The sequence below is a fragment of the Pseudorasbora parva genome, chromosome 12, assembly GCF_024679245.1.
Source record: "Pseudorasbora parva isolate DD20220531a chromosome 12, ASM2467924v1, whole genome shotgun sequence".
Classification (NCBI taxonomy): domain Eukaryota; kingdom Metazoa; phylum Chordata; class Actinopteri; order Cypriniformes; family Gobionidae; genus Pseudorasbora; species Pseudorasbora parva.
In genome coordinates this window covers 6452544-6476567 of record NC_090183.1, presented here as the reverse complement: position 1 = coordinate 6476567, position 24024 = coordinate 6452544, and the positions used below count along the sequence as shown (strand labels likewise).

The 24024-nt window shown below is 37.9% G+C and overlaps 1 protein-coding gene across 3 annotated transcripts in view; it reads right to left on the bottom strand.

Annotated features, from left to right (window-relative positions):
* Positions 1-1714: 1714 nt before the first annotated feature.
* col28a2b (collagen, type XXVIII, alpha 2b) overlaps positions 1715-24024 on the bottom strand; it is a 69762-nt gene continuing 47452 nt past the window's right edge. For all 3 annotated transcript variants that reach the window (XM_067458894.1, XM_067458892.1, XM_067458893.1), the window contains exons 10-40: positions 21186-21239; positions 21059-21103; positions 20934-20960; positions 19650-19694; positions 19522-19566; positions 19395-19448; positions 15649-15717; positions 15508-15576; positions 15359-15427; positions 14474-14542; positions 12416-12484; positions 12262-12330; positions 12070-12138; positions 11910-11981; positions 11742-11810; positions 10922-10993; positions 10728-10796; positions 9148-9216; positions 8966-9034; positions 8786-8854; positions 8621-8689; positions 7460-7528; positions 7308-7376; positions 7146-7226; positions 6923-6958; positions 6802-6838; positions 4654-5211; positions 3305-3549; positions 3024-3216; positions 2114-2305; positions 1715-2011 (exon numbers count right to left, since the gene is read on the bottom strand). In XM_067458894.1, coding sequence (XP_067314995.1) covers positions 2004-2011; positions 2114-2305; positions 3024-3216; positions 3305-3549; positions 4654-5211; positions 6802-6838; positions 6923-6958; positions 7146-7226; positions 7308-7376; positions 7460-7528; positions 8621-8689; positions 8786-8854; positions 8966-9034; positions 9148-9216; positions 10728-10796; positions 10922-10993; positions 11742-11810; positions 11910-11981; positions 12070-12138; positions 12262-12330; positions 12416-12484; positions 14474-14542; positions 15359-15427; positions 15508-15576; positions 15649-15717; positions 19395-19448; positions 19522-19566; positions 19650-19694; positions 20934-20960; positions 21059-21103; positions 21186-21239 — 2799 coding nt within the window. In that variant the 3' untranslated portion in view covers positions 1715-2003. The remainder of the gene's footprint in view (positions 2012-2113; positions 2306-3023; positions 3217-3304; positions 3550-4653; positions 5212-6801; positions 6839-6922; positions 6959-7145; positions 7227-7307; positions 7377-7459; positions 7529-8620; positions 8690-8785; positions 8855-8965; positions 9035-9147; positions 9217-10727; positions 10797-10921; positions 10994-11741; positions 11811-11909; positions 11982-12069; positions 12139-12261; positions 12331-12415; positions 12485-14473; positions 14543-15358; positions 15428-15507; positions 15577-15648; positions 15718-19394; positions 19449-19521; positions 19567-19649; positions 19695-20933; positions 20961-21058; positions 21104-21185; positions 21240-24024) is intronic.

The following is a 24024-nucleotide window of genomic DNA, read 5'->3' as shown; positions in this document are numbered from 1 at the left end:
TACAAAGACGAATACTTCCTAGTTAAACGGTAATTTGGGTCAATACAAAAAAATCTCAAACTGATTATTTAAACTTCATTAGAACATAGGCGCCATTCAAAAAGATGTGTTTCGAAAAGAACGGACTCCAATGTTTTTCCAACCCTAGAAAATGTAATGATCTCATGGCTCAGGGGAGAACGGCAGAGTGTAACGTCAGACTAGAGACACTATTACTAAAATTAAAACAGACAGAAAGGTGTTGGGGGAAGGAGTCATGTGTATTTTAGGTCAAAGCATAAGGGACAGATGCGTGAGACTGTAAAAGAGAAATTATGAGATATTAATAACAAGAGCAAATGAGAAAGAGAGAGGAATCACTAATATACCAGCTTAATGTCATATTTTAAGACTTTAAGTATATTTTAAGTATATAAACTGTAAATATATTTTCTATATTTTATGGCAAGTTCATAACACTTTTTTTTGGATGCTGCTTTTAGAATTTTAGGGTTGATTATCTTGGGGCCCTACACTGTACAAAATTATTTAGAAAAAAAGTTACCTGGTTGCCTTAAAATTTTTAGTTCATTGAAATTAAAATTTTGAGTGAATACAATGAACATTTTTAGAGATTCGACAACCTTTATTAAAATATTATTAAAAGATTTTACAAGCATATTGGGTAATTGTGTGTGTTTTATTTGTGATGACGCAGTGAAACATGCCAAATAGTGCTATTTTCATGATTTATCCAATTTTTTATGTGGTTCAGATACAATAATATTTTGAGTTTCTATTTATTAAACAAATTTCCTTCATTGTATCAACTCAATTTTTTTATTTCAATAAACTAAAAATTTTAAGGCAACCAGGTTACTTACTTTTTTAAGTTAAACCAACAAAAACCAACATTTTTTTTTTACAGTGTACTATATTTAACAAAATCCAGGAATATCATGTATATACATTTAAGTGAAAAGATACAAATTTGAGAAAGATGAAGAAATGGTGTTGTATAGTAGCAAGAAGCTAACTGGACTATAAGATACCAACCCTTTTATCCAAAGTAATTAGTCACATGACATGAACAAAAATGGCAGGTCATGTACTTTCAGGACTGCATCCCATGCAACTGCCATTGAGATGAATGGGAACGCTAACGGTTAGCTCAGTCATCCTTGGACATCACAATACCACAATATGGCAATTTGTTTCCAGGAGATGGCAGTGTGTAACCTCCAAAAAAACCTTTTTACCTCATTAGAAATATATTATAACCAAAATCAGAGTTATGTAAAAAAAAAAAAGGAGCACAAATCCTCCTTGAGTGGAACATAAAATACAGCATACTTTAAGGTTTATAACATGAACTAATAATGAACTGCACTTTCAATATTTACTAATGCATTATTAAAATCTTGTTAACATTAGTTAATGCACTGTGAACTAACATGAACAAACCATGAACAGCTGAATTTTTTATAAACTAGCCTAGGTCTAAAATGTATGTTATTTATTTCCAGCCTTAGTGGGTCGTATGACTGGCACACAAAAAAAAAGTTGGTCGCAGTAGGCAAAAGGTTGAGAAACCCTGCTTTAGTGAACATGGGATTGTAGAATTTGAATTTGTTGACAGTATAACAGCCAAACCAATTATCCACATACAAATTATTTTATTACAAAAAGTACATTTGAGATAAAAACTGACATTCCTTGATACTGACAAGTGACAACATTAGTTTTCAAAATCAAGAACATGTTTCATTTATTAAATACATGCCAATTCAATGAATGTTGTGTAACTAAGACAGTGTACAATATTACAATATTGCTTATTCACAGTTCTGCTGGTTGTGATATGGAAGTACTGTGCTTTCTCGATTAGCTACTGTTGCATAAAAATGTCCCTTAATAAATGTTCTCTCTTACAATTTTGATATTCTTTGTGTACTTCAGTGCAGGTCCGTCCGTAGTGATATTGGAGGGATTATAGACAGAAGAAAATGTATCCACAATTGATATTATCCTCCTAAATGCAAAGAAAAGAGTGCGACTAAATGGCAGGTACTGGTGTCCATTTTCATTTGCTGTAATATTTATGAAGTGTTAACTTATCAAGAGTGTATTTTACCTGCTCTCACAACCACGCATGTCCTCTTGCACTCTTCTTCTGTGTCAAAGCGGTTACGGTTCCCGTCACAGCCTCCATACCAGAACTGAGCGCAGGCGTTGGCCTGCCGGTCGTAGTACCACCGGATGTTATAGTCCCGACAAGTTCCCTGATCCAGGAGCAGCTCACAACGAGGGTCCAGAGACACAACCTCTGAACATAGATTAAAAAAAATATTTATTTCAGATCTTTTCTGGTGTGCAATGTCTGACAATATGTCACTTGGACTTGCTTTTGTAATTACAAACAGCGTTTTTGCAGCCTTGAAGGGGACACCATTTCTAGGGGTGTTCCACGCGAAAGTGAACACCTGAATCCCATGCGATGGTCACTTTAAGGAAGTCATTTTATCGTTTAGAGTCATGTGACACAGGGTGGCAATTCCTCCTCATTCATTTTAGAGCTAGAGAGTTCGCATTAACGTGTGATCAGAATAATTCAAGTTGTTTTGTTTTGTTTGTGATATATTACACACATTTATGTCATACATTTCATATGTAGTTTAAATTAATTTTATCGGTAAAAAATGTGTTTAATAGTTGACACGTTAGGTAAATGTGACTAAATGAGTCAAAATAAGGGATTTGCCCCTTCCCAAACCAGTTGTAGACTTAATCTTTGAATTTTTATGTAGACAAAATGTCAAAAGTTTGGGGTCTGTAATACTTTTGTGTAAACTGTGATACTTTTCTTCAGGATTCTTTGATGAAGAGAAAGTTCAAAAGAACAGCATTTATTTTATATAGAAATATCTTGTATCTCTTGTTTTAATGCATCCTTGCTGAATAAAAGAATAAATTAAAACAAATATAAAAAATGTTTACTGACCCCAAACTTGTGTAGTATATCAATAAGTGTGTCATGTGTTTACCTTTAGGTAACGGTGGTCGAGGGGCTGGTATATACAGCACTGAAGATGATGACGAGTTCACAGTTGTTGATGATGATGATGTCCCTGATAAAGGTCTGCTCTGTGTGGATGTCCCAGTGACCGTTGGAGTATCTCCTCTACCACTGCTCTGCTCTGAAGTGTTTGTGTCTGTCTCAGTTACACGCTCAGCCTCCTGAGGGAACATTACAAACACACACAAACAACACTCAAAATAAAATAAAATAAAATAAAAATCCATTCATTATCTTCAGTGCACTAACCTCATTAATGTCTGGACCAATTGTTGGAGCAAACGTGTCTCCCCTCCCACTCTCTTGAGTGACAGTGTTCACCCCAGATTGTGATCCCTTGTTCTCTCTGTTGCCCTCATTTATGTAATACCTGCCGTTCCCATTAATGCGGTTGCCATTAATTCCATATCCGTTTTCAAAACCATTAATGTGACTGAAGATAAGTGCTCCATTTTCATCCTCACAGAGCTGATTAACTAATTTGGACTCCAGAGCTGTATGAGGGAGAATTAAAAGAGGGGAAAAATACATATGTTTACTTAAAAATTAATTTCAGTAAAATAAATTGCTAGTAAAATTCACAAATAATGACAAAAGTAGCAAGTAACACATTGAATTAAATATAAAATGTTATAGTATAAAGAATACATTTCATTTTCTTTTAAAACATACTCCAAAAATCTCTGTTTGCTACATTTACAACTTTGAAAAATATGTTTTATAATCACATAGGCTATATAATCATACTGTATGAAATAATACACCAATATTATAGATTTTGTCCTATGCATTTTTCCCATTGTGTCAACAACCTTGCATGTTATGGAATTTTATGCCATTTTATATTTACATTTTTATAAAAATGGTGAGAACACAGTTATATATATATATATATATATATATATATATATATATATATATATATATATATATATATATATATATATATATATATATATATATATATATATATATATATATATATATATATATATAATCTGTTGAGACATTCAGATGGTAGAGTCAGAATTTGGCGTAAACAGAATGAGAACATGGATGCCTTGTTACCACTGTGCAGGCTAGTGGTGGTGGAGTAATGGTGTGGGGGATGTTTTCATGGCACACTTTTGGACCCTTAGAGCCCATCCTTTGAAGGCTATATATATATAATAAATTAATAAAATATTAATATTAAGATAATAACTGCACTTCATGTGGTGCAGAATAGTGCTTGAATTTTTTTGTTGGTAAGTTTGTGTAAAATGTCTTAACTTTTTAGCAGTGCAATCAAATCACGAGTAAAAAAAAAAAGAGATGTTAAAAAAACATTCCCGTGTTGGCAATACAAATATTGACACCAGATTTCATACTCATTTCAATTCAAACTATTCATTTTTCTATTCAAACGTATGTACCTTTACCATCACCAGAGAAGTAAAAGTAAGTAAGTAAGTAACATTTATTTGTATAGCACTTTTCATAGATAAAAATCACAAAGTGCTTCACAGCAAAAAGAGGAAAATACACAACATAAAAAAAAAGAAAAAAAAAGAAGTATGTGAATTGGCATTTAGCCTCAAGCTTGTTGTATCCATTACCTGGCAAGGTGTTGAAGTCGTCTATGTAGTACATGTGCTCAGTATCAGGGTCCGACGCAATAAGATTGAGCTCCTGGAGAAACTTTTCCTGTGTCGGATCAGTAATGTTAAGAATCCCCAGAGCGTACATCTCAATGTTGGCTGCATGCGCCTCCCTAACAGCCATCTCCAGCTTCACGGGCTCCCTTTTATCCGTTTGCCCATCTGTGATGACAATGGCAACCTTCCTCACACCCGACCTTGCGCTGTAGAACGCTTCCTGCGTTGCTTTGCGGATGGCAGAGCCGGTGTACGTGCCCTCGCCGATGTAAGGAACTCTACGTATGGCTTGTTTAACATCTTGTTTGGTCATGAAGCGAGCGAGGTTGAACTCAAGTTGGACCTCAAGGCTGTACACTACGAGGCCAACTCGAGTGGCATTACGACCCACAGTGAGTCTGTCGACTAGTGCGGCCACAAAGTCCTTTATGATCTGGAAGTTTTCAGGGCCAACACTCTCAGAGCTGTCAATCACAAACACTAGCTCCATAGGGCGCTCTTTACATTTGACCCCACAGCCTGAAAGACAGCACAGTATACTTTCATAAGTTATAACCAATGAGACTGGGCTAAAATTATGCTATATATCATTCAAAATGTTGGGGTCAGTAAGACTTTTTAAAGAAATTAATACTTTTATTGAACAAGGATACATTATATGCAACATTGATAATAATCATAAATGTTTCTTGAGCAGCAAATCATCATATCAAAATGATTTCTGAAGGATCATGTGACACTGAAGACTGGATTAATGATGCTGAAAATTCAGCTTTGATAACAGGAATAAATTACATTTTTAAATATATTTAAATCAGGGTTATTATCATTAACTAAATCTCTAAAAAAAGCTATTAAAACATGTCTGTTATTTGAAAAAACAATATGAGTTAAAAAAAACTTTTAAAGGTGCACTTTGTAGTAATTTTGCAGTAAAATATCCAAAAACAACTAGGCCAGATTTTGTTCAGTTGAGTACTTACAATTTACTTTTTTTTTAGAAAGTAAAAATGCAGAATGTTTCCTGTGATGGGTAGGTTTAGAGGCAGGGGCAGTGTAAGGGGATAGAAAATACGGTTTGTACAGTAGAAAAATCAATACATCCTCCTAGGAATGTCCTCATATGTCACGAAAACAAACGTGAGTGTGTGTGTGTGTGTGTGTGGGGGGGGATTGACTTTGTTTACTTCTGATGTAAAGACGATCAAAACAGACTAGTTTACAGCCTGCCATGAAAGAGTCCTTCTAGCCAATCATAGACGAAAAAGGCGGTACCTTCCCCTACCATCCTGGGAAAAAAAATATTGCGCCAGGCGAATGTGTCCCGTCCCGTCATAATAAAAGCCCCGGTGTTCGCGAGGTGGGTATTTGTGTATCAATCGGTCCAGCAGCCGTGCTCAGCTCCACAACACTCGGTCCTGCTCTATTTTACACTACAGTAAAGTTAATAACCGCATCCATAAACATGATTTCTGCCTGAGTCCTATTTTCCACCGGCTGTGAGGTGAAGACCACATGTCCCAAGATGCTGCGCTCAAACTTTGTGTCATCAAACTACGCCTTTGTTTAGAATAGGCGCCCTCTAGTGGACAGAAAGTTGCATAGTGCACCTTTAATACAAATGAGAAATGCTGGCAATAAACTCAAATAAGTTTAAGCTGAAGCACTAAAATTATTAACTGGACATCAATAAAAACTAAAACTAAAATAAAACAAAAAATACAAAAATGACAAAAGCACATAGTGAAATTACTACAAATTAAACTAAATTAATACTTAAATACCAATATAACGAAAAAAATAATACAATTTAAATTTGAAAACATTGAAAATGAAATGAAATAAACTAAAATGAACAAGAAAACGAAAAAATATAAAAATGAAAGCTAATTCAAAATACTAATAAAACTAAAATGACACCTATTCAAATAGAAACATTGTAATGTTTCACAATGTTACAGGTTTTACTGTATTTTTAATCAAATAAATGCAGCCTTGGAGAGCACAAGAATTTTCTTTCAAAATGTATTAAAAAATCTTACCGACCCCAAACTTTTAAACAATACATAAAACAATATATGTTCAAGTTTAATGTGGGATGCCACATACCACAAATCTCCCTGATCATTCTTATGATCTCGTCCCTCTAAAAACCAACATCATATTTGAATGAGAGAAATGTGCATAATATTTATGTTTTGAATGTTGTAGAATGATGTGAAAGACATACCGTTAACCCAGAGTCTCCTTTGATTCCTTGTCTACCCTGAAAAAGTGAGAATTTTTTTCTATAAACATAATTTTGCCTCTCTTTTACTAAGCCGACAAATACAGGCTATTTTGCTCGGTTCCACAACCTAGCAAATTACTTTGTAGTCTACTGTTTAGGCTGCATCCAAAATGAAATAGAAACGCATACATAATTATCATCAAGTTGAGGTTAGTGTACTAACTGATTGTCCAGGAACGCCAGGATCTCCCATGTCACCTTTAACTCCCTTCATCCCTCTCTCTCCCTGAGCTCCACGATCCCCCTGAGAAACACAAATGGACCTCACATTACAATATATGAATATTCAATCATATAACACAGATTATATAACAAAACCTGAGACCTTTGACCCTGGCATTCCTTCTCCAGACGGTCCCCTTGGCCCGGTTACACCCTGCGACCCCTGATCACCCTGTAAAAGCATATATAAGATATGCACTTAGGTTTAGATATAGATGTTTAAATCTTTAAGATGTGTGTATGCCAGTGTCTTACTTTTGAACCCTGTATGCCTTGTCCTGGTGGCCCAGTAGGCCCAGGAGGTCCTGGTCTTCCCATGTTGCCCTGAGACAGAGTATTCGGCAAAAATCAAAAAGACATTCAGATTAATTCATGCTGAGATAAAAGCGGCACTCTGACATCTGGAATGACGTTTAGGTTACTGGAATACATTATCCGGATTTGTTGGACATATGAAAAAGATTTGAAGCAGGTGCATGTGTGTATCTGGTGGTGATTACACGATCATGGATACAGTACTATGATAAATGTGATGTTAAGATAATGTGGTAATCGATGAAGCCTTAGAGGAATGGGATGTATTCCAAGGAAAGTCTTTATTCATGTGCTCTGGCATACAGTGGCTCCAAAAATGAGTATTTCGATACTTAAGAGTAACACACTTAAAATGTCTGAATGTTATTGCATTGGATAACAAAAAAAAAAAAAAAATCAAGTGGCATTTATTTTTAATATAAGAAATATTGCAAAAAAAAAAACACATTTCAAATAAAAATATTACTATTAATTATAAGAAAAGCACCGGCATCCACATTTGTTTGCAGGTGGCATTTAAATATATTTAATTAAAGTGCCATCTTCTGAATTTATTTAATCAAAAATAGAATAAAAACTGGAAAAAAAAATCTATGTGAATATATTAGAAACTATAATTTATTTCTATTATCAAAGTTGAATTTTCAGCATTATTACTCCAGTCTCCAGTGTCACACGATCCTTCAGAAATCATTCTGATATTATTTGCTGCTCAGGAAACAGTTATCATTATTATCAATGTTGAAAACAGTTGTGATGCTTCATATTTTTCATGTCTTTTAATGTCTTTACTGTCACTTTTGATGCAATTTAATGTGTCCTTGCTCAATAAAGACATTTATTGCTTTAAAAAAAACTTCTTAATGGTAGTGTAAATATTACATTAACATAGAATTTCTATTTAAGATTGTCATATTTTAAAATAATATTACTTATTTATTATACTGTCTGCATCTTACCCATCTCATTTTGAAATCTTATGGCTCAATGGGAGAAGATCTAATGCACAAATATGTTAAATCAAGGCTTAAAAGGGCTGGAAGACATTGATAAGGGCTAAATCAAGAGATCATCATTATCTGACTGTGTTTGATGACATACAGGTGGTCCTTGCAGTCCTTCCCCTGGAGGTCCAGGTTGGCCTGGTAAACCTCTAAAGCCAACATCACCCTGAGAAACAGTCACAATTAAATATCTGTGTTTACACACTGTTGGCTCATAATATTCATATATATGATCTGCTTTGACACAAAAGAACAATCCTACCTTTGGTCCTTGTATTCCGATGCCCTCTTGACCAGGTTCTCCTGGAAGACCAGGAAGACCAGGAGGGCCCTGAAAAGGAAGCCATCAAACAAATGAGACACAACAACAACAAAATATGGCTTCATGCTGAATTATGAAGAGTTCTTTATGATGCCATGATCTTCTGGATGTTTTACGCACTGAGGGACCAGGGTGGCCATCCCCTTTAAGGCCACTTAGACCAGGAGGACCTGAATCGCCACGATCACCCTGAGAAACAAAGCATGAGCTATCTAATGAATTTTGATCAAGAACTCACATTAATAACATTAATAACATAATTTATTTTACAATTTTTAACAATAAATAATAATTAAATTTACCTTGGGTCCAGGAAGTCCATATCCTGTCTCTCCTACTGGACCAGATGGACCTGGAAGGCCTGCATCACCCTACAATGAGACATTACAATGCTTTTTAAATTGCATTATATTATTTTAAAGTTTCTTAATAATAGTTTTCCTACAATATTTTTTACATGCACGGTCAAAAACACTTTCTCATAATATACATTTGCACATCACCTCCTTTTTAAAAGAGTCTGAAAACAGTTTGTTCGATGAGTTAGTCTCTCTAAACCGTCCTTTCCGAAAGCCTATAATCTGCTCTGATTGGTCAGACAGCCCAGTCGGCTGTGATTGGTTGACAGCTTGCAGCATGTGTTGGAAACTAAATGCCTACAACCATATCTAAAATTCAGCTCTGGAGGATCCCTGACAGTGAATAACACTAATGATCTCTTCATCACGACCCCTGTTAGTGGGTGGGATATATTAGAGAGCAACTGAACATTTTTGTCCTAAAAAGTTAATGTGTTAGAAGCAGAAAAAATTGGGCAAGCGTTAGGATTTGAGCCAAATTGTGACAGCTAGACAACTGGGTCAGAGCATCTCCAAAGCTGCAGCTTTTGTGGGGTGTTCCTGGTCTGCAGTGGTCAGTATCGACAGGATCATGGGTGGCCACGGCTCATTGATGACCATGGGGAGCGACGGCTGGCCCATGTGGTCCAATCAAACAGACGAGCTACTGTACCTCAAATTGCTTAAGCAGTTAATGCTGGTTCTGATACAAAGGCATCACAGTTTGTTGCATATGGGGCTGAAAAGCTGCAGACCAGTCAGGGTGCCCATGCTGACCCCTGTCAGTGCCACGTGAGCATCAGAATTAGACCACGGAGCAATGGAAAAAGGTGGCCTGGTCGGATGAATCATGTTTTCTTTTACATTATGTGGATGGCCGGGTGTGTGTGTGTCACTTACCTGGGGAACGCATGGCACCAGGATGCACTGTGGGAAGAAGGTAAGCCGGCAGAGGCAGTGTGATGCTTTGGTCAATGTTCTGCTGGGAAACCTTGGGTCCTGCCATCCATCTGGATGTTACTTTGACACATACTACCTACCTAAGCATTGTTGCAGACCATGTACACCCTGGTGACTGTGGCTCTTTCAGCAGGATAATGCTCCTGCCACAAAGCAAATATGGTTCAGGAATGGATTGAGGAGCGCAACGAGTTTGAGGTGTTCACTTGGCCTCCAAATTCCCAAGATCTCAATCCAGTCAATCTGTGAGATGTGCTGAACAAACAAGTCCAGTCCATGGAGGCCCCACCTTGCAACTTACAGGATCTGCTGCTAACATCTTGGTTCCACATACCACAGCACACCTTCAGGGGTCTAGTGGAGGTCGTGCCTCGACGGGTCATGGGTTTTTTTCCAGGAAAAGTGGGACCATGATTATGATCACTGTTAAATCTAAAGGCATCAGAATGTGGCTGTCATAAGCTGTCGAATGCAGCATTACCAAGCTCAATGGCTCTGGACAGGCTGTGACTGTAACTTGTGACATGTAAGTCTTCTCTGATTTATAGTGGAAATACCAAAAACATAGATAGAAAAGCTCTTACTTTTGGTCCTGCTATTGCACGTCCTGGCAGTCCAGGTAATCCCAGTCGGCCAGGGGTGCCAGGCTCTCCCTACAAAAACATTAATAATGAACAGAAGGAAATCTAGTTAATTTAGATTTTTTTACCCTCAAACTCATTTTGCATTATATAATGTACCAAAACACAAAAATTCCAGATTCATTGATATCACTCACCTTTGACCCCGAGGGTCCAGCTATTCCTGGAGGCCCTGCTAACCCACGGATTCCCCGCTGACCCTGATCACCCTGCACAACATCAAAACTACATCAATAAGCATTCACAGTTAAAGACCCCATTGAAACAGGAACATTTTTCATTTAATGAGGTTCTCTGTAAAGCCTAATATATTAAATGAAAGTCCATATTAAAAAGTAACAATTAATCTAAAAAAATGTGCTTGCATGTTTTTTGTTGAGTGTCATATTTGATACATCAAGCTTTTATGGCTCATATCTGATATAAGAAGAATATGGAGGTACTCAAAGAGGAAAATCACCTCCATTGTATGACCTAAACTGAGCAGAAACATGCAATTTGGTGTGGACTGCAGATATGACAAAAAGTAAGATAAAATAATGATAAAATACTACTATAACAGACTACTTGCATAGAATGCATTGAAATATCAGAGGTCGTTCTATATCCAACAATATGTCTTAGTAAAATTATATTAAAATGCTTAGTTTTATGATCAAAGATGTGTAGTTTTAACTGTGGGGGCAAAACATTTCACAGCAAAAAGACAAGTGAACCACAACCTATGGGTGGACATTTTTACAATTACACTACAATTTACTTGCCAAAAAGTATGAACTATCAATTAGATGACAAATGGCATGTAGTAGATTTTGTGTAACAGGTTTTCCAGCAAAGTTTTGATCAATGCTGATCATCTAGAGGCCTTAGAAATGTGCCCATCAAATATGATTTACAGGGCTTCACAGGGTCAAGATGATTTTAGAAAGGTAAACGTAAGAAAAGTGAAAGAGATACTTTTTCACCCTGGATGCCCACTCCTGCTGCTCCTTCAGGCCCCCTTAACCCAGAGGCTCCTGGTTCTCCCTGAAATACACACAGAGATACAAAAATTTGTGTGACTTTTTTCTAATGTGTTGATGCTGAGCAAGTCAAATGTCTTGGTGACTAAGGTGACACTGATACCTTTTGTCCTTCCGCTCCATCTTCCCCCGGTAATCCTGGTAATCCTGATAACCCTGGAGATCCAGGTTCCCCCTACACATGTATATAGACAATCATTTAAAATCAGCATCATTAGGACTGAAGCATACACAGATATAATAGTAAATTGAAGAAGACTTACTTTAGCTCCCGTTTCTCCTGCTCCTCTCTCTCCTGGTGCTCCAGTCTCACCTGGTAAACCTTGATCACCCTTCAAGAGTACATTTACAAACATACAGACGTTTCCATATGTTATCAAACATTGTTTATCCAGGACCTATTGCTTTGAAGCTGAAGATATGACTGTGTTTATAGCATGATGGGAAACTCTTGCCTTTGGTCCAGGGTAGCCCTCACCCGGTGGGCCTCTGCTTCCCGGGGGTCCACGTGGCCCTTCCACCCCCTAAAACCAAACATTATCAATGCATTCTTGGCTATATAGAACTTTTTATTTTGTCATCATGCACAAATAATACGTTTCTTAGCACCTTCTGTCCTTGGATTCCTTCTCCAGGAAGCCCAACAGGACCTTGAAACCCAGGGGGACCAAAATCACCCTTAAGGGAATAAACACAAATATATTCATGTCAGTGCCAAGCATAAGCATATTTGTCAGCTTGTGTATAATCTAGTTATTAGAAAGATTTGCAATGTGTTATAGATACAACATTGATATTCATAAGTCTTGGCAACAGGCTGAGTATACTGACTGCATGCTGTGACATGTTTCTCCAAACATCCACAGAGAGGGGTTTAATAATGTAAACTGTGCAAATAATAAGTGCTGGGTGGCATGATGGTATATGGTGGAGACGGCATAAAATGTCTATCGTTGGAGTATCATTATCTACACTTAAACTATTGTTAAATGTCTATTGACATTTTAGAGTGAAGAAACGCATAAATGAGACACTAAAGAGCGGAATGTACTTGATGCTAGAGTTATTAAGTGCAATATGATGTGAAAAAGAACTCAATGTGGTTTGTGCACACTTCATTGTGTTCACTGACACAGGTGAAGTTCGCACATAGAAAGCCACGTCTCTCAGCATGCAATCACCAATTCAGATCTCTTTCATGTCTTACTGTTCTGCTGAATGTCAAATTCTTTTTTTGTTTTAATACTGATGATTTTGGCATACAGCTCATGAAAACCCAAAAATCTCAAAAAATTAGCATATTTCCTCCGACCAATAAAAGAAAAGTGTTTTAATACAAAAAAAGTCAACCTTGACTGATGACAGCTTCAATGCGGCGTGGCATAGAGGCGATCAGCCTGTGCCACTGCTGAGGTGTTATGGAGGCCCAGGATGCTTCGATAGCGGCCTTAAGCTCATCCAGAGTGTTGGGTCTTGCGTCTCTCAACTTTCTCTGCACAATATCCCACAGATTCTCTATGGGGTTCGGGTCAGGAGAGTTGGCAGGACAATTGAGCACAGTAATACCATGGTCAGTAAACCATTAACCAGTGGTTTTGGCACTGTGAGCAGGTGCCAGGTCGTGCTGAAAAGCAAAATCTTCATCTCCATAAAGCTTTTCAGCAGATGGAAGCATGAAGTACTCCAAAATCTCCTGATAGCGAGCTGCATTGACCCTGACCTTGATAAAACACAGTGGACCAACACCAGCAGCTGACATGGCACCCCAGACCATCACTGACTGTGGGTACTTGACACTGGACTTCAGGCATTTTGGCATTTCCTTCTCCCCAGTCTTCCTCCAGACTCTGGCAGCTTGATTTCCGAATGACATGCAAAATTTGCTTTCATCCGAAAAAAGTACTTAGGACCACTGAGCAACAGTCCAGTGCTGCTTCTCTGTAGCCCAAAAGTGGCTTGACCTGGGGAATGCGGCACCTGTAGCCCATTTGCTGCACACGCCTGTGCACGGTGGCTCTGGATGTTTCTACTCCAGACTCAGTCTGAAGTAGAAAAAAAATAAAAAGACCTGAAATATTTCAGTTGGTGTGCAAGGAATCTAAAATATATGAAAGTTAAATTTTTATCATTACATTATGGAAAATAATGAAATTTTATCACATATGCTAATTCTTTGAGAAGGACCTGTATATCTGTGCAATCGACAGCACCCTAATATACCTTCTGCTCTCTGTGAAGTTAAAGGCCCACTGAAGTGCCTTGAAACTCATATTATTTAATGTGTTTCGACATAATTTCCACTGAAAAAGGAAGACAGAGCTGGACATATCAAGCAAATCCTCCTCTTTTTTAATATAGCCAATAGCGTTTAGTTTATATCACAGCTTGGCCAGAGCCGTTGAGCTTGGTAAATCTGCAGTTTCCTACCAATTACTAACCGTTTTACCTCCTAATCTCCTCCATATTGCTTTGAAATACAACATTCTGTGCAGAATTCAAAAGGGTCCAATACGGTTTCTGGTCTGCACCAACTCGCGCCTATGAGTCGCTCTGTGCGCGCAGCATTGGCTCATGTGACATTGTGAAACCAGACTTCATTCACCCAAACGGAAATCATATTTACACTGTCTGAATTTCTGTCATTTAAAACTCATCCGTTTGTTTTACCTTGTCTCCTTTAATGCCAGGACCTACTGGTCCTCTGGGTCCTTTTGGCCCCTCTAGACCCCTCTCACCCTGTTAAAGACCAATCAAATTCATCATCGGCATTGACAGTTAATTTCCTAATTTCATATTCTGTTTATCATGGTGAATCACACACAATTGGGCAAGTCACAAGTAACCCTAAGAAAACGAAGCTTGTTTTAAGAAGCATTAAGAATTTTTGCATTGTTAATTATAATGGCAATTAATAAAATATGCCCAAATAGATTTTTACAGCTTCTGACAGAAAAATTACAAACTTTGCCATGATGCTACACTAGTATGTTTTACAAAAAAAAATACATTTAAATTGAAAATACTTTCTACTTTAAAATGTCATATTTTATTAAATGTGTTACTTTTCAATGTGTTTGTAATTATTTCTGAGTTTACTAGCAATTCAAATTAAATTCAAAGTGTATAAGTGTACTGCCAAAGCAAACACCACTAGTTAAAGTCACTCATTCTGCCCTGTGCCAAAATCATGGGTTTGATTCCTTGGTACACTTAAAACACACTTTGTATAAAAGCATCTGCCAAATGCATAAATATATCTGACACACCCTGCATTTTTCATAGAAAGTGAAATAACAGCAGGATTGATTATGTTCCATTATTTTATAAAAAATAAATTAATAAAAAACAGATGAAAGAATGCTGGATCAATCAGCAACATAAACTGAGATGTCACAAGGTTCAGACATTTCAAAGGTTCTCTGATATAAACCATGCACACAAAGCTCGACTTGCATAAAAAAAAAATCTAATTCTTAATAGCCTTGATATGACTCATGCACACTGAATCTGAAAACGATAAACACTAACAATGTGGTTCAATGATGTGTGTACCTTTGGGCCTGGTAAACCCTCTCCTGGAGGGCCCTTCTCTCCTGGCATACCCTGCGGCCCCTGTGGCCCCTTGAGAGGTAAACAGATTGTAGAGTTTAATACTGTGTTTAATGTCGATTGCAACCCCATGAGCATGATCTATCTTTTACCGGTTGACCCGGCTCGCCAAGCCCAGGCGGCCCGGGAGGACCCATTCTGCCTTGGAACCCCACATCACCCTACAGAAAACACATGTTATGAGTACATTAGGTTCCTGCTATCATAGTTTTTTATGTATAATTCAGGCCAACCTTTGGTCCAGGGAGCCCAATGCCAGTCTCGCCCTGTATTCCTGGTGGTCCAGGAAAGCCTCTCTCTCCCTAAAGAAGCAGAACCATTCAGAACAATCACAACAGATCCACATGAAGTGTAATCTGTGAACTAATGCACTTATCTCAGCCATGCTAAAAAGGAATGATTAGACCATGATTAATGCAAATGAACACTCATTTTATGTTGGTATTCTGCAGTTTTAAAAACTAAATTTTAAGACCTTCTTTTAGACCGTCACAAACTAAAGTATTACTGCATGTTACTACAATCTCAAAATAAATGTATATCAGATTATTTTACATGATTATACCAGCTGAGGCACACATTAACTGCAAACCAGTGGAACTGCAACTGTTTAAAATACTCAAGATATGCTGTATACATACGTATGTATTAAATTTGGTTTATGAACTAATATATACACACAAATTAATAAAAAAATAAATAAAATAAAACTGATATTGGATCATGCAGATACGATAATTATGTGTTTAACAAAAGGCAATACAAATATTATTGTGCCGAGACCATAAAATCTATTGAATGTGTTGTGTCGCTTTCTATAAAAGCATCTGCCAAATGCATAAATATATCTGACACACCCTGCATTTTTCATACAAAGTCAAACAACATGCCATGACGTTATTGCTGTCATTACGAGATAAAAAAGCTTCCTTACAGAACTTGTAATGACAACTTGTAGACTGAATTTTCTGAGAGCTCTGATTTGTACCATGTGACCACTGCAGATTCGTTTTGCCGTTGATAGAACGCCACATGCTGTATCTCGATAATATAATTACAACATCGCATGAACACAGCAAATGCTAATCTTTCCTTCCTGTGATAGGGCGACTTTAGAGAGAAGCCACACGTGTTTACACTGAATTAAATGCCAGATAGAGTTTACTGTGTAACCAAAATACCAATATTAGCCTGAAGTTGTGTACTTACATTATCCCATAAATTCCCAAAGATTTGTAAATCTAAAGAAAAATTCCCATTTTAAATAATGGCTTGTCCCTTTTCATTCTGGCCCATCAACGTAATCTCCACACTATCCTCGTTTTATGTTTGTAGAAACCATGGCAAGACACATGGATAAACGCATTTAGCGTCATCATGAATCATGATTATTTATTAGCTAATACAGAAAATCCCCAAAAAATGTAAACATAGATCAACTTAGGCAAGCATGCTTTGTGAATGATGGCAGTGAAAATAAATACAGTATGTGTTGCACAAAAATATTTAGTCATTACTTGCAAATCCTAGAGGTTCCTTCAAATGTACTTTTAGAACGATTGATTTAAACATGTAAAATTGCGCTAGCTTGGTCCTACCAGACTCTCGTACATTTCATTTGTACAGATAGTCTGGCCATTCTCCATTGACAAGCATTAACTTCCTTGAAGGCGGGTACTCTTTTGAAGTTTAAAACTATTGGATCTGCCACAACCAATCGCTAATGTTTGGTCGTGACGTATATCGTCGCAAACTAGTGCATGATATCAACGTCATCGTTCTCAGCCACTCCCTCTGTTCACTGATTGGACTGGATAAAATTTGCCTAGAGAAAGTGCAAAAGCGGAGCCAGGCTAAAACTATGCTAGCCTAGAAATCTAGACGCACCCTAGTGGCAGCAAATTTAATCTGCCCGCAAGTGTCGTCTAGGAACTCTCAATACCCTTCTGAGCTGTATTCCCCTCACTCTGGACCGTCCAATCACATCGTGTATAGAGTCGGCGGGCGGGGCCATAATGACGATGGCCGAGTTGCGTTTGCGTGCTTCTAGTAAACACAGAAACTGGCGAACGACGGCGGTCTTTCGAATCAGCTTTGACCGCGACTCTGGAAGACTTGGAGTTAAGCTTTTCTCTGAGAAAAGAACAAAGAACGGCACTGAAGTCATTCTTAAAAAGGGAAGATGTGTTCGGAGTTTAGCCGACCGGATACGGTGAATGTTTAATCTATCAACAAGCTCTTTTTCACCTTCGTTGCTCTGGTTGGTTGTAGCGCTATCCTATCGCGTGCAGAGGGAGTTTGAAAGACAACCGTTTTTCCGCCCCTCGGATTGAGCCCTGTCTATGGTGAGTTTCCAGACCAAACATCTTGATGTGGGTCTTGCTTGTCAGGCTAAAACTATGCAGCATTAACCCACCAAATAATTTGACAAATAGTCACATCAGTAAATTACAATATAGCATTACAGTTCGCGTTCCTTGCAGCTATTTTATTACGATTTCATAAAATAGTGTGATCAAGCCATAGACTGTAAAAAAAATATGGACGTGGTGTCCGTGACGTCACTCATAGGATTCTGAAGTGCAGTTTTGAAGCGTAAAGTAGAGACGAGTTGGCCGTTTCCATCTTGGCAGTGTCATCGCGCGTCACGCCCTAATAACAGAAAATAGGCAAAGAGGCGGGATGTGGGCGGAGCTGAGGTGACGCGATGACTAACAGACAGCATATAATTGGTTATCCACTTGCCACTCAAAGTGGCCACACCCTTAATTAAGCAGAAATGTAAGGCTTTATATAATGTAAACAAATGAGTTTATAAAAAAATCACCCCTCTCACAGGCAAAATTAGCCATATAGACCAAAACCACAATTTGTACCAGGCTGTAAACATGTTTTATTCTGCTGTAAAGTTGGGCATTTTAACATGGGGCTCAATGAGATTTTGGTCCCTTCTGGAGCCTGTCCCTAGTGGCCAGTCGAGGAATTGCAGTTTAAGTCACTTCTGTATTCTAGAGAAACTGCGGGAGGTTGCCACTTGGATCAGAAGTACAGACAATTAAAAATTGAGGTAAATTTATTACCTTATCTGTGGACATGATTTGTGGATTTCATACCATCTCATTCAATTCCATTCCATCTATCTCTGGATAGGGAAAACGACATCTCCCATCTTTCCACTCTCGTTCATAGCGCAATCAAGACAAGGACCTTTGCTAATGTCTTGAAAATGCGTACTCTGGTGGCGAAAACTTACATTTTGTACCTTTAAATCTAAATGGCAATTAATCTATATAGAACGGATCCCAAAACTCAAACTGCTAACATCATCTGGATTCAGTCATATTTACTGAATATAAAGTCAGTGTGCTTGTCAGCAAGTCTATGTTAATATGGGGACCAAAATAAACACATACTGCTTTAACCTTAAGGGAATGTGTCTGCTTTGAATATCAGCATCTGTTAAACAATAACCATGGCATTATAAAAATCATTTCATGATTATTATTTATATCAGGCACACGTGTCTGCCTGCATTTGTCATTGGCAGATGCAATGGGGGTCTTTGAAGACATATGACTCCTGTCAGACACATTGAACTAAAGACTGCAATTACTGTGTTCACACACATTAGGCAGAACACCTTAACCTGTCAAAGACAGAAATACTGATCTGTGCATGCGACACACACATGCATTCTGCGTGTGCATGCCCAGACATTAATCTGTTGCTGAGCTGCAATATGACACCCATCAGAAGATGGAAAAGGAACATTCCAGTAAAATAATTAAGCTCTGAGTTCTCCTTAATAGCACACTGATGCATATCATCACTGACAGAAAACTAGATTAGCTTTTTGAGTGTCAAAATTCAAAATATGTTCTAATGTCATATTTTTTTATGTCCTATCCTTATCTACCTTCTGTTTGGAAAAGTGCTGCTTTACTGTATTTGAAAACTGAGATTGTGGAATCCAACTCACTTTTTTCCCTGTTAGGCCCTCTGGTCCAATGTCTCCATTAGGTCCAGGCAAACCCTGCAGAATGTATTCAGTAAATTACTAACAATGATTGTTTTGTATTTTTACAAATGTAGTTTAAAAGACATACCTGCAGCCCTCGACTTCCTCTGCTTCCAACAGGACCCTCCGGACCCTTAAAAGAATCAGATTAATTTAATTAAACATACAGTATGTTATTACGCATGAACTGCACTGTAGACCTAAAGTGTCACTCACTCGGTCTCCTTTGAGTCCTGGTGTTCCACACTCTCCTCGCTCCCCCTAAAAATGAGTTTCATGGTCAGTGCCACTTTGTGTGTGTGTGTATGTATATATATATAAACACACACACAATGCGAAGTATAAGTATTTTGGATTTATAAAAATACATAGTACTGTTGTCAGATATCTTTAATATGATATACACTCAGATGAGATGAAGGCTCTAGCAGTGGCCTTTATTCTACATAAATTGTATTCTACAAGACAAATACTAAATTCTTTGGCTTTTAATAAAGGCAAGGAAAATATTATCATTGTATTCCATTTAAATCTCTTTAGTTAGATTTAACATTTATTAATTTAGCATCCTAAGCGACAAAAGATATTTTAAACAATTGATCAAATAAAATTCCAACTTTTTAAGAAAATAAATTTGCATAATGCCCATCTATGTTGTATGTTGTCTGCCGAGTACAACTTGACCCAGCCTCAAACATAATTTTTCGGACAACTGCTTCTCAAATCTCCCGTTTATTGTGGGATTCGCAAAATGCTTGCTCTTGAAAGAGGGGTCAAAAATGTAAATAAGACTCAGTGCCATTGTTGTCTCAAGATGCACATCAGTAATGTTTTTTCTTGCTTGTTCTTAAATGGGTCCTTCAGCGCTGGGAAGATGACTCTGTATTTAAACTGGGTCATCAATGTAGTAGAAATGTAAAATTATTTTTGAATTTTGTGCTTTCTATACTGAGAAGACAGAAAATGTATTTTTGTCTCATGGGGATGAAAGACAACAATTTGCTGCCCTACGAGGCCACTCCCAAAGCCACCGCTACTGAATCACTGTGACTGGATCACTTTCCCAACCGCGTTCATCTTCATAAAATCAGTGCAGTTAGAGAACAGACACTACAATTGAAAACCGAACGTGTCTGTTCAATATAATGTGATTTAGCCACTGAGGGAGTGTCACAGCACAAACGCTGCAGGACTCAGATTACATTCACCGTGATAAATTAGCTGAATGAGCTCTCGTGATGAAAGCTGAGGTAAACGCGACCGCGCTCACGGCATACACGATCATTCAAATATACTCCAGAGTTTCTACTGATAGGCTAATCACTGAAGGTTCAATCTTAACCCTGTCCGTAAAACCAGGCCTATATCGTAAAATGTATATATATTTTTTTATATTAACAGACAGTTAAAGACCTCTAACCCATGAGATGGCATTGCTAGCAACATGCTATATTTGTTTTGTAATATCAGGCAATTTTCTTCTATAATGCATCATTTTACCTTTTCTCCTTTGTATCCAGGTTTCCCCTAATGATCAGCACAGAACACATGGTGAGAAAGTGAAATTACATAAGCAGATAATGTCAAAATAGAGTGACTTTAGGCCTTGGTATAGCCAGATTCACCTCCGTCCCATCTCGTCCAGGAGGCCCACTAAAACCACCCTCTCCCTGTAGGACGTGCAACACATTTTAGATGGTAACACGGATAAATAATTCACAAATATGATAGATGATTAAAGACAACTTTTACCTTTTGTCCTTTAGTTCCTGGACTTCCATCATCTCCAGGACGGCCCTTTTTACCCTGTGGTTCTCAGAGAAAGAATGTTAACTTACTAATGATTCAGATTCAGATCATTATGTTGACAGTAAAATAATTTTTGATTTTTTTTAAAGGGGGGGTGAAACACTCAGTTTCAGTCAATCTCATGTCAATCTTGAGTACCTATAGAGTAGTATTGCATCCTTCATATCTCCGAAAAGTCTTTAGTTTTATCATATTTATAAAAGAAATATGGGCTGTACCGAGTCTTTCCGGAAAAAACCGAGCGCCTGGAGGCGTATCGTGTGGGCGGAGCTAAAGAATGACAAGAGCGCAAAGCAGTGACGTCCTCAAGCGTGGAGAAACCCATCTATCTCAGCTAATACAGATAATGATTCACAATCAAATCTGAGGCTGAAATAAATTGAACAGGAGAAACGACAACATCAGGATGTCCGTCTCTGTGGTATGTACTGTATTTAGGGGCCTTTGTGTGCAGTTTATGAGGACATGATTCGGTTTATGGACTATTGTATGTGACTAGACCTTAGAGGTAGCAAGCAAAACGGTTTTGCACGTCAGAGTCAGACTAGTGTTATACAGAACAACAATGGAGTAACCGTTAGCGCATTTGAATGACGAAGCACGCGATCGTATCGTTTACTGATGTTTACTCATGCGACGGTAGTCAATAGCAGAGACATTTGAAGTTGATTTACTCACCGGCATCTTCCAAAGCAGGACCGCTCTGTCAGAAACACACTTCTTTGGTATGATTTGGTGAAGTCCTGTGACAGCAGTGACCGTGGAAATCCACTTTGCGACGCGACTGAAGCGATGCCTTGAAGCTTCCCGTCATTTCTGCGTTCAAATCGGTTCAAATGCAGCGCTGCCTTCCCGGAATGCTGTGCTGAAGCGCTGAAGTCGCTCGACGTCACCCATAGGAATAAAGTGGAGCGCGGCGCCGTTCACGGACGACTGGATCTGCAGCTGAGAGACTGTTTACAGCGTGCTCTAGTCACGCGCGCGCACCGTACCGGGAGAAGAGCCCGTACGGCCCATACAAGGACCTTCCGCTCTTATTAACGTCAAATAGACCCATACTCGAAAAAAACTCGCCGAAACTTGTGAGCAACCGGAAGGAGTATTTTTGACACAGAAATACTCCATCAAACGTCCAACATTAGTTTTTGAAACTTTGTCTATGTTTAGGATGGGAATCCAAGTCTTTAACAGTGGAAAGAGCTCAGTATGCATGAAACAGCATTTCACCCCCCCTTTAAAGTTTTACAACCATAGACTGATAAAAAAATTATGGACGTAGTGTCCGTGACGTCAACCATAGGATTCTGATAAGACGTTCTGAAGCTTAAAGGGTTAGTTCACCCAAAAATCATCATCATCATTAATCATCATCACCCAATTTACATCATTAATGACCCTAATGTTGTTCCACACCCGTAAAGACCTCCGTTCATCTTCAGAACACAATTTAAGATATTTTATATTTAGTCTGACAGCATATTTAAGTCTAGACACACTATACTGTCCATGTCCAGAAAGGGAATAAAAACATCATCACAGTAGTCCATATGTGACATCAGCTGGTTAATTAGAATCTCTTGAAGCATCGAAAATACATTTTGGTCCAAAAATAACAAAAACTACGACTTTATTCAGCATTGTCTTCAAACCTCAAATAAATATTCAAATGGTCATGAGCATATAGATTCATGATTCGGATCGCCAATGTCACGTGATTTCAGCAGTTTGGCAGTTTGACACGCGAATCATGAATAAAGCCGGTGAACTAACCCTTTGAAGTAGAGCCGAGCTGGGCGTTGCCATCTTGCGAGCGGGTCATCGCGTGTCACTCCCAGGTAACAGAAAATGGGCAAAGAGGCGGGACGTGGGCAGAGCTTAGATGACACAATGACTATAGACAGCGGATAAATGGCTATCCACCTGTCATTCAAAGTTCACACTTTCCCTCACAGTTATCATGAAGGTCAAAATTAGCCGTATAGGCCAAAACCACAATTTGTACCAGGCTGTAAACATGTTTTTTTCTGCTGTAAAGTTGGGAACTTGAACATGGGGCTCAATGAGTTTCTGCTTCCTTCTTGAGCCTGTGTGGCCTAGTGGCCATTCGAGGAATTACTTCCGTATTGACTTCAAGAGAGATCGCGGGAGGTTGCCGCTTGGGTACAACTAGTTGGTAGGGAATCATTTCTTTATGTTTGTGTTTATCTGCTTAATTCTGGACCTATTAAAAAACTATGAAAATTCTTTACAGTAATAAATAAAGGCTGAAATTTCTCTTCTATATTATAGACCAACCATTTTTATTACTTTTTTAATATAGCAGTAAAGCTTTTTTGTTTTAAAATGTCTATCAGTATTTTCAATTCTTTATTTTACTTTCCCCATCATAGGGATAATACACATTTTACAGTGTTTTCATTGTTTTTTCCCCCTTATGTTGTTTTTTTTGGAGACTGGCAAATATAACCATATATCATCACTCTATGGATAACATCTGTGTGGATATACTGCAAAAATTAGTAATACAAAAATAATAGCAAAATGGTTTAGAATGACATGAGTGTGAATAATTACACAATTTACATTTTTGGCTGAACCATTTATTTTAATTGTTAATTAATTGTTTGTAGCATTTAAAATTCTTGATTGTTCAGCCAAGTAGGCCACTCAATCTGATGTTTCTTCTCTAAATTAAAAATTTGCAGAAACATGAAGTCTCTCAATTTATATAAAAGGTATAGTTAATTTTAGCTCATGACATCAAATAATATGCTCCACACGG